The sequence below is a fragment of the Ovis canadensis genome, chromosome 16 (assembly GCF_042477335.2).
Source record: "Ovis canadensis isolate MfBH-ARS-UI-01 breed Bighorn chromosome 16, ARS-UI_OviCan_v2, whole genome shotgun sequence".
NCBI classification, from domain to species: domain Eukaryota; kingdom Metazoa; phylum Chordata; class Mammalia; order Artiodactyla; family Bovidae; genus Ovis; species Ovis canadensis.
This window is the reverse complement of record NC_091260.1, coordinates 78,717,369-78,734,026: the sequence shown is the minus strand read 5'-3', so window position 1 is coordinate 78,734,026 and position 16,658 is coordinate 78,717,369. Positions and strand designations below refer to the sequence as shown.

The following is a 16,658-nucleotide window of genomic DNA, read 5'->3' as shown; positions in this document are numbered from 1 at the left end:
TCTGTTGCAGTAACGCTGAGATGGTAGCTCACCCTTCTTTAAGCCAGCCCCTTGATCCAGCAGACAAAGGCTTTGTAAGAACGGAAACCGTTTCCACTTGGCGGGCACCTCCTGGCCTGCAGGGCGGTGAGCTCCAAGCTTTGCGTGCTCTCCTCGGTGATCTAGAAGAAGGACATTATTGCCCTCATTTTTCAGATGAGGACACTGACACAGGCAAGTCAGGTCACTGGCCTGAAGTGACTCAGCTGATGACTGGTTGGAGCACGATTGAATCCAGGGCTGTGCTGTCTTGATGATGTCCACTGTGGGTAACAGAAGAATGCTCACACAGGCGGGCCTGCCGGTTCCCTCCCGTGAACCACAAAAGGTGGACCATGCCCGGCCTCTTCCTCACACTGGGGTCTTCAGTTTCTTCGGGTGCCTGTCCACTTCCAGGGTACTCACGACTCACCAGGATCAAAGATTTGTGTGTGTGCTTACTTGCTCAGTTGTGTCTGACTCTCTGTGACCCCCATGGACTGTAGCCCGCTCCTCTGTCCAGGGGGATTCTGCAGGCAAGAATACTGGAGTGGGTTACCACGTCCTCCTCCAGGGAATCTTCCAGCCCAGGGATTGAACCCAGGTCTCCCACATTGCAGGTGGATTCTTTAGCATCTGAGCCACCAGAGAAGATCCCCTGGACAAGGCTCAAAACTTTCAGTTTTTTGTTTTTCAGTTTCACATTTTACTCTCAAACCACAGTATGCAAGGCAATGTGAGACTAGAGTAAGAAAAAACATACAGACCAATGGGGTAGGAGCGAGAGCTCAGAAGTGAACCCTCAGATCTACGGCCAGTTGATTTTCAACACATTAAATCTTGTTTGTTGGTTTTATTCTGTGTGTGTGTGCTCTGTTGCTTCAGTCATGTTAGACTCTTTGCGACCCCCATGGACTGCAGCCCGCCAGGCTCCTCTGTCCATGGGATTCTCCAGGGAAGAATCCTGGAGTAGGTTGCTATCCCCTTCTCCAGGAAATCTTCCCAACTCGAGGATCGAACCCACGTTCCCTGAATTGCAGGCAGATTCTTTACCCACTGAGCCACCTGGGAAGCTTTGTTTTACTGTATATGGTGCTTTAATTTATTCTCAATCGTCTTTATTGTCATTCTTCATCTCGAATGAAGATTCCTGAGCAGTCTGGTGAAGCCCATGCACTCCTTAGGATGTTCAGCATTTCAATTTTTGGAGTCTGGTTGATTTGCCTTGCTGTGTTAGCTTCAGGTATGCTGCACAGTGACTCAGTTGTACATACACATATGCTCATTCTGTTTTAGGTTGTTTTCTCATACAAGTTATCACACAGTGTTGTGTAGAGCACCCTGTGCTATACAGTAGGCACTTGTTGCTTGTCTGTTGTATACGTAGTTCAAAACTTTTCGTTTCTCAAGTCCTTTTTATTCTAGCTAATCCCTCTGACACACAACTGCCCTTTTAATAAAATCCCTGGGCTTTGTTACACCTTTAACAGAACTACCTGTAATGATTTGTATCCCCTTAATGAATTAAATCATTGAAAGCCCACAAAAGATCCTGTGGACAGTCACTTTGTTTTAATCTATAAATGTATGGGGAGTCTTATTGTTTCATCTTCAAGAAGCAAATGACATCTGCTTATAACGACATGGCTTCAACACAGATTTCTAAAACTTCTTCTTGAAAAGTATTTGGCCATATGCACGATTATTTTTTATTAAACATGCCACGCTGGGTGAGCAAGCCGTGCCGTGAGGAATTCTTTTCTAAATCCAGTGTGTTTAGTCATTTGCCACTGGACCAAAGAGCAGACGAAGGCATCTGCTTTCACGATCAGTTTGGGAGTTGACCCAGGGAGCTTGGTGGTGGTCCCCAGTTTCAATTCTCGCTCCGGCATTCCTCAGAATAGATCCTCAGTATTCACCCGATCTGTTTCCCTGTTCCAGTACTTTATATACAGCTGCATCCTCGGGCTGATCTCCTGTTCCGTCTTCCTGCGTGTGAATTATGAGCTGAAGATGCTGATCATGATGGTAGCCTTGGTGGGCTACAACACCATCTTCCTCCACACTCACGCTCCCCTCCTGGACGACTACAGCCAGGTCCTGTTCGAGAGGTAACCCGCTTCCTCTCCCTTCTCTTGACTTGAGTCCTTTCATGGGATGCCGGTAACAGGAGAGTGTGTGGAGTAAATGAGTGGCATTGTTATTGGGAATCTTTGTGTGAGAGTTTCTTTGAAGTGGTGATTCTGGAGGATGCTATGTGTATCATAGGTTACATAGGTATGATCTAGGCATGATTACAGATGATCAGTAGATATGAAAGGGTTTAGGGAGACCATCTGTGTTATAATCTGTACTGTATTAATAAGGATAATCCTTTTTCCCCATCAGTACTGTTGATAGTTTGGACTGAAATAATGTTTGGAGGGAGAGTTTGGGTGGAGGGGTTGTCCTATGCATTGGCAGCACCCTTGGCTTCTGCTGGAGAAGGAAAAGGCAACCACTCCAGTATTCTTGCCTAGGAAAGTCCATGGACAGAGGAACCTGGCGGGCCACAGTCCATGGGGTTGCAAGGACGACCTAGCAACTAAACAAGAACAACTGGCCTCTGCCCGCTAGATGCCAGACACAATCTTCCACCCCAAGTCATGAGAACTGTAAAGGCCTCCAGACACTGAAGAATGTGTCCTGCAAGAGAGTACCGCCCCCAGGTCAAAACAGCTGAATCCATATTTACAAAAGTACTGGGAAAAATAAATGATTCTATTCACAAGGTATAATGCACAATTTCCTATTGAAGATTTCCTAAAACATCTTGGTGTAGAGGGAATACTGTCAACTGTGGCAAGTTCCAAGAAAGGATTGTTGTTACGGCTGTTTAGTTGCCAAGTCATTGTCTGACTCTGTGACTCAATCGAATGTAGCCCACCAGGCTCCTTTGTCCATGGGATTTCCCAGGCAAGAATACTGGATGGGTTGCCATTTCCTTCTCCAGAGGATCTTCCCAACCCAGGGATTGAACCCACATTTCCTGCATTGGCAGGTGAATTCTTTACCACTGAGACACCAGGGAAGGCCCCCAAGGATATGGTTGTGTTTATTCTGCCAACTTTAGGACTGAATGCTTCAAGAAGGATCTTCCCAAGTGCACTCCTTTGGATTTACAAAATGTCTGCTATTATCAAATTGCTTCTGCAAACCTATCATAAATATTTATTCATTGCTTGAAAAAAAAAAAGAGTTTTAATCATGATATTCTCCAACTCACATCTTGACAGCAAAAACACATTTTGTATCAACTGTTAAGTTTATTTCCGACTTCAGGTTTTTCCTGTGAGCACTTTGCATAATCTCTCATAATATTTCTATATTTCTTTTAACATAAAATAAATGCCTTAAATATTTGCATAGATTTTTTTGCTGCCGAAAGATGGTTTGTATTGACAGAGCATGGCTACTTCGCCAAGGGAGGCCTGATGTCAACAACACGGGAACCTCACTGTGTAAAGGTTTCCTCTCAAAACGATTGCTTTTAGAAACACAGCTACACCACGCTCTCTTCACCTAACTTAATTTTTGTCATCCTCCATGCCATGAAACCCTAATAATCTGTAGTTAAGTGGTGTGTAGTGGAGTTGTAAAAATACATAATTGCATTAAGGAAATTTTGTGATTCCTTAGCCAAGATGAGAATGCAATCAGAAATTGATTTTCTGGTACATTCTCAAAATTACCAACCAAACATGCTTTACTATTTCTCTGCTGCATGGAGAGCCCGTATCGAATCCCTAAAGGAATGTAGCATCACTGATTTTGACGCATGGCTGAGGACGCGACTGGACTGCACTTTATTAAATTTAAAGTCGAAGCAAAAGAAGAAATTAGCAAGTTTCTGATGGCGGGGGGCACTGCTTTGGGGACCTGAGGGAGACACACCACCTCTGACGAGAACCCCGGCCACAGGAAAGTAGTTATTTGGTTGAAGAAAAGCTTCACTTTCAGAGCCCTTTGTTTCATTCAAGGTCTGTAGCGTGCGCTCTCTTTGTTCTGTCTTTATAATCACCTTCTAGCTGGGAGGGCTGACCGGACAAGCTTCAGGCACCTGCCTTTCCTTCCGACCTCAAGTCTCCCGCATTGCAGGCAGATTCTTTACCATCTGAACCTCCGCGGAAGCCCCTAGGAGGGCGCCCCTGATTCCTGATCTTTTTTCCTTTTCATTTTATTTATTTATGAGACTGTGCTGGGGCTTCATGCTGCGCGGGCTTTTCTCTGGGCGCAGCGAGGGGGTCTGGTCTCCAGTCATGGTGCGCGTTCTCCTCATTGCGGGGCTTCTCTGGTTGCAGAGTACTGCCTTCAGGGTGTGTGGCTCAGTAGTGTGACTCAGGAGCTCTGTTGCTCCAAGCATGTGGACATTCCCAGGTCAGGGATCAAACTCTCCTGCACTGGCACCTGGATTCTTTACCACTGAGCCACAAGGGAAGCCCACCTCCCTCATCTTGGCTTGTTGTAGAATCCAGAGTCGCAAAACAGTCCTCGGAAGACACTCAAGACGGTGGAGTACAGTTTATTATGCTAGCAGGTCCAAGGGGAATCGGTTCCAGACAAGGACCCCGGTGATTTTGGAGGACTTGCTTTTAACCCTCCACTACATGACTAGTTGAAAGTGAAAGTCTCTCAGTCGTGTCTGACTCTTTGCAACCCCATGGACTATACAGTCCATGGAATTCTCCAGGCCAGAATACTGGAGTGGGTTGCCTTTCCCTTCTCCAGGGGGTCTATCCCAACCCAGGGATCGAACCCAGATCTCCCGCGTTGCGGGCAGATTCTTTACCAGCAGAGCCCCCAGGGGAGCCCAAGAATACTGCAGTCAGTTGGGTTGGTTAGGAACTGGCTTTACAACATGCAGGTGCGGAAGTATTAGGACTTGCAGCATGCAGGTGCAGGCGCTATTGTTCATCTAACTGAGATAACCTGACCTTTACTTCCAGTCTTTGTTTGCCATCTGTGAGGAGGGGGTTTCCTGATTTTTCTTTAACGATGGTTAACAGGATTCAGGCTCATTTCACATCCTGCCTTAAGATGGCTGACAGTCTTCACCATGGAGTCCCTCTTGTCCTCCTCCCAGCGGCCCCAACAGGCTAAGTTTCGGGCATCTCCAAATTCCTGCTTGAGCTGCCACAGGACTCCCAGAAGCGTTCCTCTGCCAAAAGATGAATCCTTGATGTCGTTTAGTTGCTCAGTCATGTCTGACTGTTTGCGACCCCATGGTCTGTAGCCTGCCAGGCTCATCGTTTCATGGGATCCTCCAGGCAAGAATACTGGAGTGGGTTGCCATTTCTTTTTCTAGGGGATCCTGGGTCCGAGGATCGAATTCCTATCTCCTGCATTGGCAAAAAAATTCTTCACCACTCAGCTACCAGGAAAGCCCCAGAAGATGAATATTACTGACATAATAACATCATACCTCAAAATTAACAAATGTTCTCTAGTAGCAGTTTAAAACGAACCCCAAGTGAGAAACCAAACTCTGATGGTAAAGAATCCACCTACAATATGAGAGACCTGGGTCCAATCCCTGGGTTAGGGAGGTCCCCTGGAGAAGGGAATGGCTACCCACTCCAGTATTCTTGCCTGGAGAATCCCATGGACAGAGAAGCCTGGCAGGCTACAGTCTATGAGGTCACAGAGAGTTGAGCACAACTGAGCGACTTGTAGATTTGGAAGTGACAGCTTGAATCCCCTGATTTCTCTATCTGCACTGTGTGTTTGATTTAACCACATGTCTCATGCCAGAGCCAAAACGCATCAAGGCCAATGTTTTCTTTCCCTTTTCTGAGATTCAAGACCTTCCCTGATCAAAGAACTGATGAAGGTCTCCTCATCCTTTATCTGGTTTGTTAATGGTGAAATACGTCCATCAGATATGAAATTAAGAACTTAAAAAAAGCTGGTCTGATATGGTTCTTCGAGAATTAGTGTCATTTCATCCCACGCCCTTCAAGGAGGGAGCTGGCTTAAACCAGGGCCCAACAGCCCCTCCTTTCCTGATCCAGCTGGTCCCATCCCTTTACTGGCCTGATTCTGGTCACTATGGATGCTGACAACTCAGACTCTGTGCACCATTGCTGAATCGAACCTCAGAGTTTTGGGTGAAGTAGACAATGGCTCTATTGCTTCACCAGGCAGAGGGGGACACAGTGGGCTTATGCTTCAAAGCTTTGCGTCCCAACCCAGTAGGAAAGATGCGGAGTTTTGTAGCAGAGGCTCGGGGCAGGGTTGCTAATAAGGGCCAAGGTGCAGGCAGGGCCTGCACTCCTTTAATCTGGACTCAGGCGGTCTCCTCCATTGTCTCCACATCCCCTCCCCTCCCTGATTAACAACTGTTCAAATCTGCCCTTTGGAACTCAGGGAAGGTCATGGAGGCTGGAGTCTGTTCCCCACAAGCAAGAAACAGGGAACCCACAGTCCTGCCCACAGTTAGCTTCTCTGGTGATAGGGGAATACTGGGCCATCTTCTGAATACACAGTTTGGACTGGGCTGTTGTCCTCTATGTGAGTTTGCCATGTTTCAGGGGCCTTTTTTGAGCCAAATTTAACATTGATCATGGACAAGCCAACAGGGATGTTTTTGCCAGCAGGGTCAGCCAAGAAAACAGAAGAAGTGTGCACTAGAAAGCCACCAGACCCATGAATAATTCAGAAAATGATATCAAAGATATTCGTATAGATTCATGAGTGCAGAAAACCAACTTTACAGGACAAAAAAAAAAAGTCAACTTGAGAGAGTGTGCCATTAAAACTCCATTCAGTTGGAGGCCAGCAGAGTCCCAGCGCTTCACTTGCCATCACAGGACTATGGTCAGTGATCTCGTGGTGAAAGAAGCTCAGAAGTGTCCGATATTTAGGAGGTCTGGAAAAATCCATATCGGGATACTTTGGCATTTACAACAGTCCTCCGTGTCGTCTGGGGTACAAGTTGCATTGCTAAATCAATCAATCAATGATTCTGATTCCAGTCCATGCCACCATCTCCGGCCCCCCTCAGCCAGCACAGAGGCTCTACATGGTGATGTCGATGGTAATGATCATTGATATTGCCAGAAGCTGTTTTTTTCTGAAGCCACTTTTCCTTCTGCTGACAAAGGCTTGTTACAGGCTCTGCAAGACATTATCAGATTTTTCCCGTGCATTTTTATTCTTACGGAGCTGAAAAATATCAGGGGATGAATGTTAATATTTCATGTGGACCCAGTCATTATGTTTACTCACCCGAATACTGGAAATATGCCTTCTCTTCTAAAGAAAGGTGGAGAATCGAGAGTCTGAACAGAGGATTAACCTGGAGTCCAGCCGGTTAACCAGCTCTATGTGGACCCTGAGCCTAATAAAATAAATACTTTGGGGCAGCATATAAATAATGTATATAACTGAGCACTGTTAAATTTCGTACCCAGAATCATTCAGAAGTTCTGATGCATGCTTAGTCACTCAGTCGTACCCAGCTTTCTGCAACTTCATAGACTGTAGTCCACCGGGCTCCTCTGTCCATGGGATTTTCCAGGTAAGAATACTGGAGTGGGTTGCCATTTCTTCTTCCAGGGAGAAGCTCTGGATTGTCATGTCATTTAATTTGGTGACCTTAGCAACAGCTCCATCCCAAAGAGGATGATGGAAATACTCCATAGCAGTGGAGCCGAGTCAAGCACCTTCAATGTGGTTCTGCATTCTCTGTTTTTTCTGTGTCTCATGGAAAATCCAGTGGCTAGAATTTATGTTATAATGTTTTGACAGTATCCCAACTACGTATCAACTGATGAGGAGCCCAGTGCAAACCTAGAGGAAGGACCTCAGCGTTCATTGTGCTCAGGAGAAAGAAGAATAGTGCACGCCCACCTCTGAGGGAGGTGGCCCGGGGGTATTCCAAACGTTTGACATCTCTCTTGGAAGCCTCCTCTTTTCAATGAAAACAGTATGCCACCTTTGTATTCAAGCCCCAAATATATCCAAGTTAATATTGAAAAGATTTAAATTACTTTCAAATTTAATATCTCAGTATCTCTACCCCTTCCCAATTCCCCGCTCCCCCTACCCAGTGCCATCTCTAGAAACTACGAAACACGTCTTTGTTTCTCTGTGGCCGACACCACTGGTAGCAGAGTCGGGAAGTAAAAGTAAGGAGGTCAGTGATCTGAGTCACCTAATTTAACAACAGCAACAACCAAAGAAAGTTGTCCTAGGGCTACTCAAATTCTACCAAGCTTTCTTTTATCCTATAAAAAGCAACCATTAATGAGCTCCTTTGCTATCTAACCTAAAAAAGAAAATGCCCTGTGATTTGGACCCACTTGCAGGAAGATACTCAACTTGTAGGCCATTTTTTGTTTTGTTTTGTTTTGTTTGATTTTAGAATGAGAGGAGGAAGGAGGTTTCAGAGAGCCTGAACTTCCAGACTAGGCAGGATACAGCCTTCTTGTCATCAGCCCTCCACTGGAGGAGACTAAAGCCCAGTGCACAGCCCCGTGGTAGCTGATGTGCCAGCCCCTGGGGTATCACCCTGACGTATCCGTCGCATCCCACTTCAAACTACTCTTCTCTGCAGGATGGAACGATGACCGAGTTAATCAGGCTGCATCTTATCTCCATAGCCAAAGGCCAGCACTACCTCTCCAGCCCCACTTTCATCTTCTCTGTCGACCTGCAGCTGCTTCCAGGGCTTTTTCTAAGCATGAGCCTAACCCGTATTATGTTCATGCTTTGCAATCCCAGGATGTTTTGCTTGGCATTTGTGAATAACACTCAACAAACGCATGAGGCTTTGAGCCCTTTGTCCTTGGATGACACCAGGCTGCCTCCGGAAGACTATGTAGGATTCCAGTGCATCTGTGTCCAGCCAGGGGAAGGAATAGTGTCTGGAAATGAAACCCCTTAAGTTTCAAACTAACACAACTATTTTTCCATTCATTCCTTTTCTACAGCACAGTTTCGTTAAACATGCTGTGTATTCCAGGCCTGACCCTGGAGCCCAAGCACATGCAGATGAGTAAAATGTATTCTCTGCTCTCAAGAACTCACAAAATCTCTCTGTTAGAAAAGTATGTCTCACCAGAAAACCAAAAGGAGACTTGTAGGTTGAGTTCCTACAACCTGCCTAGGAACTGAGTGAACCTGTTGACTGGGAGCTGGTTAAGTGGTCCAGAGTTGACTGTAATATTGGACAGACCTTGAAGAACTGTGGAGATCCAAAAACATAGCGGAGGAGTGACATCAGCATCACGGCAGAATAAGACATCCCTCGTGTTTGCCCCCAACAATAATTTGTTTGTAATCCCTGTGGACCGAAGTGCCCTGGTCAGAGCTGTGGGATCCAGTGCCAGGCTGGATCCAGGAGGAATCTCACCCATCCATGTGTTGGGCAGCAGGCATACAGACCTTAATCCTGGCTGCGGACACTGCAGTGACATGTCATCCGGCTTCAGCCACTCTCAGACAGGGAGGCCCTGGAAACACTCTTAGCCACTGACCCATGGATGAGAGAACCTTTGTGGAAGGCCAGGTTTTCAGAGGAGAAGTTCTAGCACCACACTGGAGCGAAAAATGTGAATTTGAACATAAGTGAATAAGAGAAACAGTCTGACTGTCCATAACACCCCCCCTCCACCAAGATGGCACAGCTTCAGTCCAAGAGAGATGTTCTCAGCCTGTGACTTCTTCTGTGAGCACCCGGCTTCCCAGCTGTGTAGGATGCTACCAACCTGGGAGAGAGGCAGATAGGACTCTCAGAGGGCTTTAAAGGAATGCAGATTCTACTAACTCCATAACTGCTTTTGTCAAGAAGCCTACCCGCAAGCCACTGGGAGCACCTAACCCACAGATTACCCCCAGCTGGCCCACGGGGACCCCCATTGAGCCACGTGCTTCAAACACACCCCCCACCCTATGGCCAGGTCCCTGTGCTTATTCTCTCCTAATGGCAACATGGAGAGGGAGCTTGGACCAACAGCTTTTGGGCATGCACAGAAAGCTGGCCCAAATCTGAGGGCCAGAGAGAGACCACCTTCTTCAATTTAAGTCTGAATTTTGCAATAAGGAGTTCATGATCTGAGCCACAGTCAGCTCCTGGTCTTGTTTTTGCTGACTATATAGAATTCTCCATCTTTGGCTGCAAAGAATACAATCAATCTGATTTCGGTGTTGACCGTCTGGGGATGTCCATGTGTAGAGTTGTCTCTTGTGTTGTTGCAAGAGGATGTTTGCTATGACAGAGTGTTCTCTTGGCAAAACTCTGTTAGACTTTGCCCTGCTTCATTTTATACTTGAAGCCCAAACTTGCCTGTTACTCCACATTATCTGTTGATTTCCTACTTCTGCATTCCAGCCCCCTATGATGAAAAAGACGTTTTTGGGGGGTGTTAGTTCTAGAAGGTCTTATAGGTCTTCATAGAACCGTTCAACTTCAGCATCTTTGGCATTAGTGGTTGGGGCATAGACTTGGATTACTGTGATATTGAATGGTTTACCTTGGAGATAAATAGAGATCATTCTATCGTTTTTTGAGATTGCATCCAAGTACTGCATTTCGGACTCTTTTGTTAACTATGAGGGCTACTCCATTTCTTCTAAGGGATTCTTGCTACTACAAAGCTACAGTAATTAAAACTGTATGGTACTAACATAAAAATGGACACAGACCAATGGAACAGAATACAAAGCCCATAAATAACCCCTTGCATATGCAATAAACTAATATTTGACAAGGGGGTCAATAGTACTCAATAAGAAAAGGATAGTCTCTTTAATAAATGGCATTGGAAAAATTGAATACCGCATGCAGAAGAATGAGGGTGGACCCCTATTATACACCACTAAGAAACATGAATTTGGAATGGATAAGATTCTTATAAGATCTGAAAATTTAAAATTCCTGAAAGAAAGCATAAGGGGGAAAAACTCCTTGACATTGGTCTTGACAATGATTTGTTTGGATATGACACCAAAAACGCAAGCAACAAAAGCTAAAATAAGTGAGTGGAACGACATCACACTGAAAAGCTTCTGATTAGCAAAAGAAACTGTCAGTGGAATGAAAGAAGGAACCTATGGAACGGGAGAAACTGTTTGCCAGTAATATATCTGATAATGGATTAATATCCAAAATATACAAAGAACACGTAGAATTCAGTGTAAAATATTGATTTGAAAGTAGGCAGAGGAGTTGAATAGACATTTTCCAAAGAAGACATACAAATGGACAACAGTATGTAAAAAAATGCTCGATATCACAATCAGAGAAATGCATATCAAGCTCACAATAAAATATTGCCTCACACTCCTTAGAATGGCTGTCATCAAAAAGACAGCAGATAAAAGGTGTTGGCAAGGATGTGGAGAAAAGGAAATAAGGGGATATTTTTTCCTCAGCCATGAGACAAAAGAAAATCCTCCATTTGCAACAACATGGATGGACCCTGAGGGCAGTGAAATAAGTTGGACAGAGAGACAAATACTGTGTAATCTCACTTATATGTGAAGTCTAAGAAAGCTGAACTCACAGAAAGAGTAGAATGGTGGTTACCAGGAGCTGGGAGTGGGAGAAAGTGGAGAGATAATTGGTCAAAAGTCACAAGCTTCCAGTTATAAGATGAATATATGTTTTGAAGAGCTAAGGTACAGTGTGGTGACTACGGATAATCATCCTGTATTATATACTTGAAAGTTGCTAAAAGAATAGGTATTCAGTGTTCTCACCACAAAAAGGAGATGGTAATCACTTGAGGTGATGACTTAAAGCAAATCCCTTGCCATTATACAGTAGACGTGACAAATAGATTCAAGGTATTAGATCTGATAGACAGAATGCCTGAAGAGCTATAAACCGAGGTTCATGAAGTTGTACAGGAGGCTGTGATCAAGACCATCCCAAAGAAAAAGAAATGCAAAAAGCAAAATGGTTGTCTGAGGAGGACTTACAAATAGCTGAGATAAGAAGAGGAAAGAAAGGCAAAGGAGAAAAGCAAAGATATATGCATCTGAATGCAGAGTTCCAGAGAATGGCAGAGAGATAAGAGAGCCTTCCTAAGTGATCAATGTAAACAAATCGAGGAAAAGAATAGAATGGGAAAGACTAGAGCTCTCTTCAAGAAAATTAGAGAAACCAAGGGAACATTTCATGCAAAGATGGGCACAATAAAGGACAGAAATGGTATGGACCTAACAGAAGCAGAAGATACAAAAAAAAGGTGGCAAGAATATACAGAAGAATTATGCAAAAAAGATCTTCATGACCCAGATAACCACAATGGTGTGATCACTCACCTAGGGCCAGACATCCTGGAGTGCAAAGTCAAGTGGGCCTTAGGAAGCATCACCACGAACAAAGCTAGTGGAGGTGATGGAATTCCAGTTGAGCTGTTTCAAATCCTGAAAGATGATGCTTTGTAAGGGCTGCACTCCATATGCCAGCAAATTTAGAAAACTCAGCAGTGGCCACAGGACTGGAAAAGGCCAGTTTGCATTCCAATCCCAAAGAAAGGCAATGCCAAAGAATGTTTAAACTACCATACAACTGTACTCATCTCACACACTAGCAAAGTAATGCTCAAATGTCTCCAAGCCAGGTCTCAACAGTATGTGAACCAAGAACTTCCAGATGTTCAAAGTAGATTTAGAAAAGGCAGAGGAACCAGAGATCAAAGTGTCAACATCTGTTGGTTATTGAAAAAGCAAGAGAATTCCAGAAAAAAAATCTTCTGCTTTATTGACTGCACTAAAGCCCTTCACTATGGAAAATTGTAGAAAGTTTTTGTGGAAAAACAAATTGTGGAAAATTCTTCAAGAGATGGGAATACCAGACCACCTTACCTGCCTACTGAGAAATCTGTTTACAGGTCAAGAAGCAACAGTTAAAACAAGACATGAAACAATGGACTGGTTCCAAACTGGGAAACAAATACATCAAAGATGTATATTGTCACCCTGCTTATTCAACTTATATGCAGAGTACATCATGCAAAATGCCGGGCTGGATGAAGCACGTGCTGGAATCAAGAATGCCGGGAAAAGTATCAATAACTTCAGATATGCAGATGACACCACCCTTGTGGCAGCAAGTGAAGAACTAAAGAGCCTCTTGATGAAAGTAAAAGAGGAGAGTGAAAAATCTGGCTTAAAACTCAACATTCAAAAAACGAAGATAATGGCATGCAGTCCTATCACTTCATGGCAAATAGATGGGGAAACAATGGAAACAGTGAGAGCCTGTTTTCTTGGGCTCCAAAAACACTGCAGATGGTGACTGCAGCCATGAAATTAAAAGACATTTGCTCCTTAAAAGAAAAACTATGTCCAACTTAAATAGTTTATTAAAAAGCAGAGACATCGCTTTGCCAGCAACGGTCCATCTAGTCAAAGTTATGGTTTTTCCAGTAGCCATGTACGGATGTGAGAGTTGGACTATAAATAAAGCTGAGTGCTGAAGACCTGATGCTTTTGAACTGTGGTGTTGGAGAACACTCTTGAGAGTCCTTGGACTGCAAAGAGATAAAACCAGTCAATTCTAAAGGAAATCAACCCTGAATATTCATTGGAAGGACTGATGCTGAAGCTGATGTTTCAATATTCTGGCCACCTGATATAAAGAGTTGACTCATTAGAAAAGACCCTGATGCTGGGAAAGATTGAAGGTAGGAGGATAAGGGGAAAACAGAGGTTGAGATGGTTGGGTGGCATCACCAACTTGGTGGAGGTGAGTTTGAGCAAGCTCCAGAGTTGATGATGGACAGGGAAACCTGGCATGCTGCAGTTCATGGGGTGGCAAAGAATCAAACTCGACTGAGCGACAGAACTGATCTGAACTGAGCTGACGTGATCAGGGTGATAGCTAATGCTATGGTGATAAACATTTTCCAATATGTAAGTGTATCAAAACACATTGTACACCTCAAACTTACACAGTTATATTTCAATAAAACTAAAATGAAAGTAACTGAAATATGTCAAAAGACAAAGTGTCTGCACAGGCCACTCCCAGCCCTGACTCAGCTGGTGAAGTTTAGTCACTCAGTCATGTCCGACTCTGTGACCTCCTAGACTGTAACCCACCAGACTCCTCTGTCCATGGGATTTTCCAGCCAAGAATACTGTAGTTGCCATTTCCTTCATTTTCACGGGATCTTCCCAACCCATGGATTGAACCCATGTCTCCTGTGTCAGCAGTCACTGGCAGATGTATCCTTTATCGCTGAGCCACCAGAGAAGCCCACTGATGCATTCCAACCATTGGAAAGGAATGGTTTATCTTTTTAAATGACTGAGCTGTTTTAGGGCTCTCCTGTCTGACCACAGTCCTGGCAGTCACTGGAAACAAACAGATCAGCCGTCGGGAAATGGATGTGCTCTGATGGCCGCTGAGTCTGGGAAGCAGAGTACAGGAATCCTAGCTGAGCTGTCGTCTTCACACTTCATCACCAGCCAGCATCACTTTGCCAGGACCCAGCCACTGGGCTGGTGACCAGAGGGGAAGAGTGTTCTGAGAGCAGATATCAGCAGGATGCCCTATGCCGCTCAACTGGAAAACCAGCAGGGAGCGTCAGAAAAGTGGTACCAATACAGGCATCTCAGCAACTCCCCCTCCTTCTCCAGCCAGACTTGGAAGATTTCCTGACAGGGCAATTGGCCGTCTTTGTTTGGCCTCCTGCATTTTAACTCCAGCATTTCCTTTCTAGTGTGTTTTTGCTTTATTCTGGACGGCATCATCTTCTGACATTGTAATTGAGGTCCCAGTCCTATGCTCAGCAAGGTGCAGCAGATTCATCCTTGCAGAAGCATCCACTTGGCCAAAACTTGAGCTTTTTGCATCCCTTCACAATGATGGCTCAGTGGGTAAAGAATCTACCTGTAATCCAAGAGACATAGCAGATACGGGTTTGATCCCTGGGTTGGGAAGATCCCCTGGAGAAGAAAATGGCAACCCACTCCAGTATTCTTGCCTAGAGAATCCTGCATGCCTCCAGAAGAGTCTGGTGGCCTATAGTCCAAAGGGTCGCAATGAAATATGTCAGAAGACCAAGTGTCTACACAGGTCACTCCCAGCCCTGACGCAGCTGGTGATGCTTAGTCGCTCAGTCATGTCTGACTCTGTGACCCCCCTGGGCCATACGTAGCCCACCGGACTCCTCTGTCCCTGGAATTTTCCAGCCAAGAATATTGAAGAGGACACGACTGAATATGAAAGAGTGGGACAGCACTGAGTGACTAAGCTCGGCATGCAGTGAAGATGCCTGAGGCTTCAGAGGTGTCTGGTCGGCAAAGCCAGGTAGTTCTAACTCACTGGTATCACACAGCTACAGCCAGAAGTAAACTGATCGTCAGCTGCTCAACACGAGGGTCTCACGTGGGAGGAAGGGGGCAGGAGCCATTGTCTCTGTGGGACGTTTCTTTATGAAACATGGGCTTCAGGAACCAGGGCCCCAGAGGTCAGACTACTTTTGATCCCAGTGAGAGGCCTGGGAAGGTCTTATTTTTACCTCCGTTTACGTATTGTTTCCAATACCGCAGAAACTCGGTTTCTTGAGGTCCTCTTCTTAATAAGAGGCTTATGTATAGAAAATACAAAGTTTTGAAATATGATTATGTGTGTGTATACACGCCTGGACCGCATTCTCCCCTGAGAGCAGTGAAAATGTCATTCGTATCTCATGGAGCTGTTTGCCTTTAGGTTAGAAACTGTTCACCAAGCAGTTCCATCACCCTCACCCAATTTGTTAGGTTTCTTTGTTTTCTTGGCCTCTGGAAACCTGAGGGCCACAGTGATGGCTCCATTAACAGCCTCAGGGTGAGGGCTGGCTGTAAATTAGTGTGTGACTACAGGCACATTTGGGTGTCTGTGTCTCCAGAGCCCAATTTTTCAGACTGAAAAATCAGCTGTCTGGTCACATTTTGGCTAGCACCATCAAGTGAAGAATCGTAGAGTAAGAAACTTTCTGTTATATTAGCTCTGGCTTCCATACTTCATAACAGATTGGCAACACGACCCTAACATGGCCAAGTCCAAAGTGGATTTCACCCCTAAAATCTTACAGGAGAGAGAGACCTCATATCCCAGTGGCTGTCAATTTTATATAAAGGCCGATACAGTTGTTAATGCGTGAACTGTGTCGCCTACACGAAGATGTGTTGGGGTCCCAACCCCAGTGGCTGCGGAGGTGACCTCGTTTGGACATAGGGTTGTTGCACGTGTGTTTAGTTAAGATGTGGTCCTGCTGGTGTGCTGCTGCTTGTGCTCAGGCACGCCTGACTCTGCGACCCCCTGACTGCAGCCCACCAGGCTCCTCGTTCCATGGGATTCCCCAGGCAAGAACACTGGAGTGGGCTTCCATTCCTTCTCCAGGGGATCTTCCCGACCCCAGGATCGAACCCATGTCTGCCTGCGACTCCTGCATTACCGGCAGATTCTTTACTGCTGAGCCATCAGGGAGAGTAGGGCGGCCCTAATCCGACAGGACTGGTGTCCTTATAAGAAGATGGCCAGGGTGGTCCCATGGTTAAGAATCCACCTTGCAGTGCAGGGGACGTGGGTGCAATCCCTGATCTGGGAAGATCCACATCCATGGAGCAGCTAAGCCCACGCACCACACCTACTGAGCCTG

At 45.4% G+C, this 16,658-nt stretch overlaps 1 protein-coding gene across 1 annotated transcript in view; it reads left to right on the top strand.

Moving 5' to 3' along the window:
• ADCY2 (adenylate cyclase 2) overlaps window positions 1-16,658 on the top strand; it is a 463,502-nt gene that overhangs the window by 406,401 nt on the left and 40,443 nt on the right. The window contains exon 18 of the mRNA XM_069556147.1: window positions 1,960-2,129. Within this exon, the coding sequence (XP_069412248.1) occupies window positions 1,960-2,129 (170 nt within the window). The remainder of the gene's footprint in view (window positions 1-1,959; window positions 2,130-16,658) is intronic.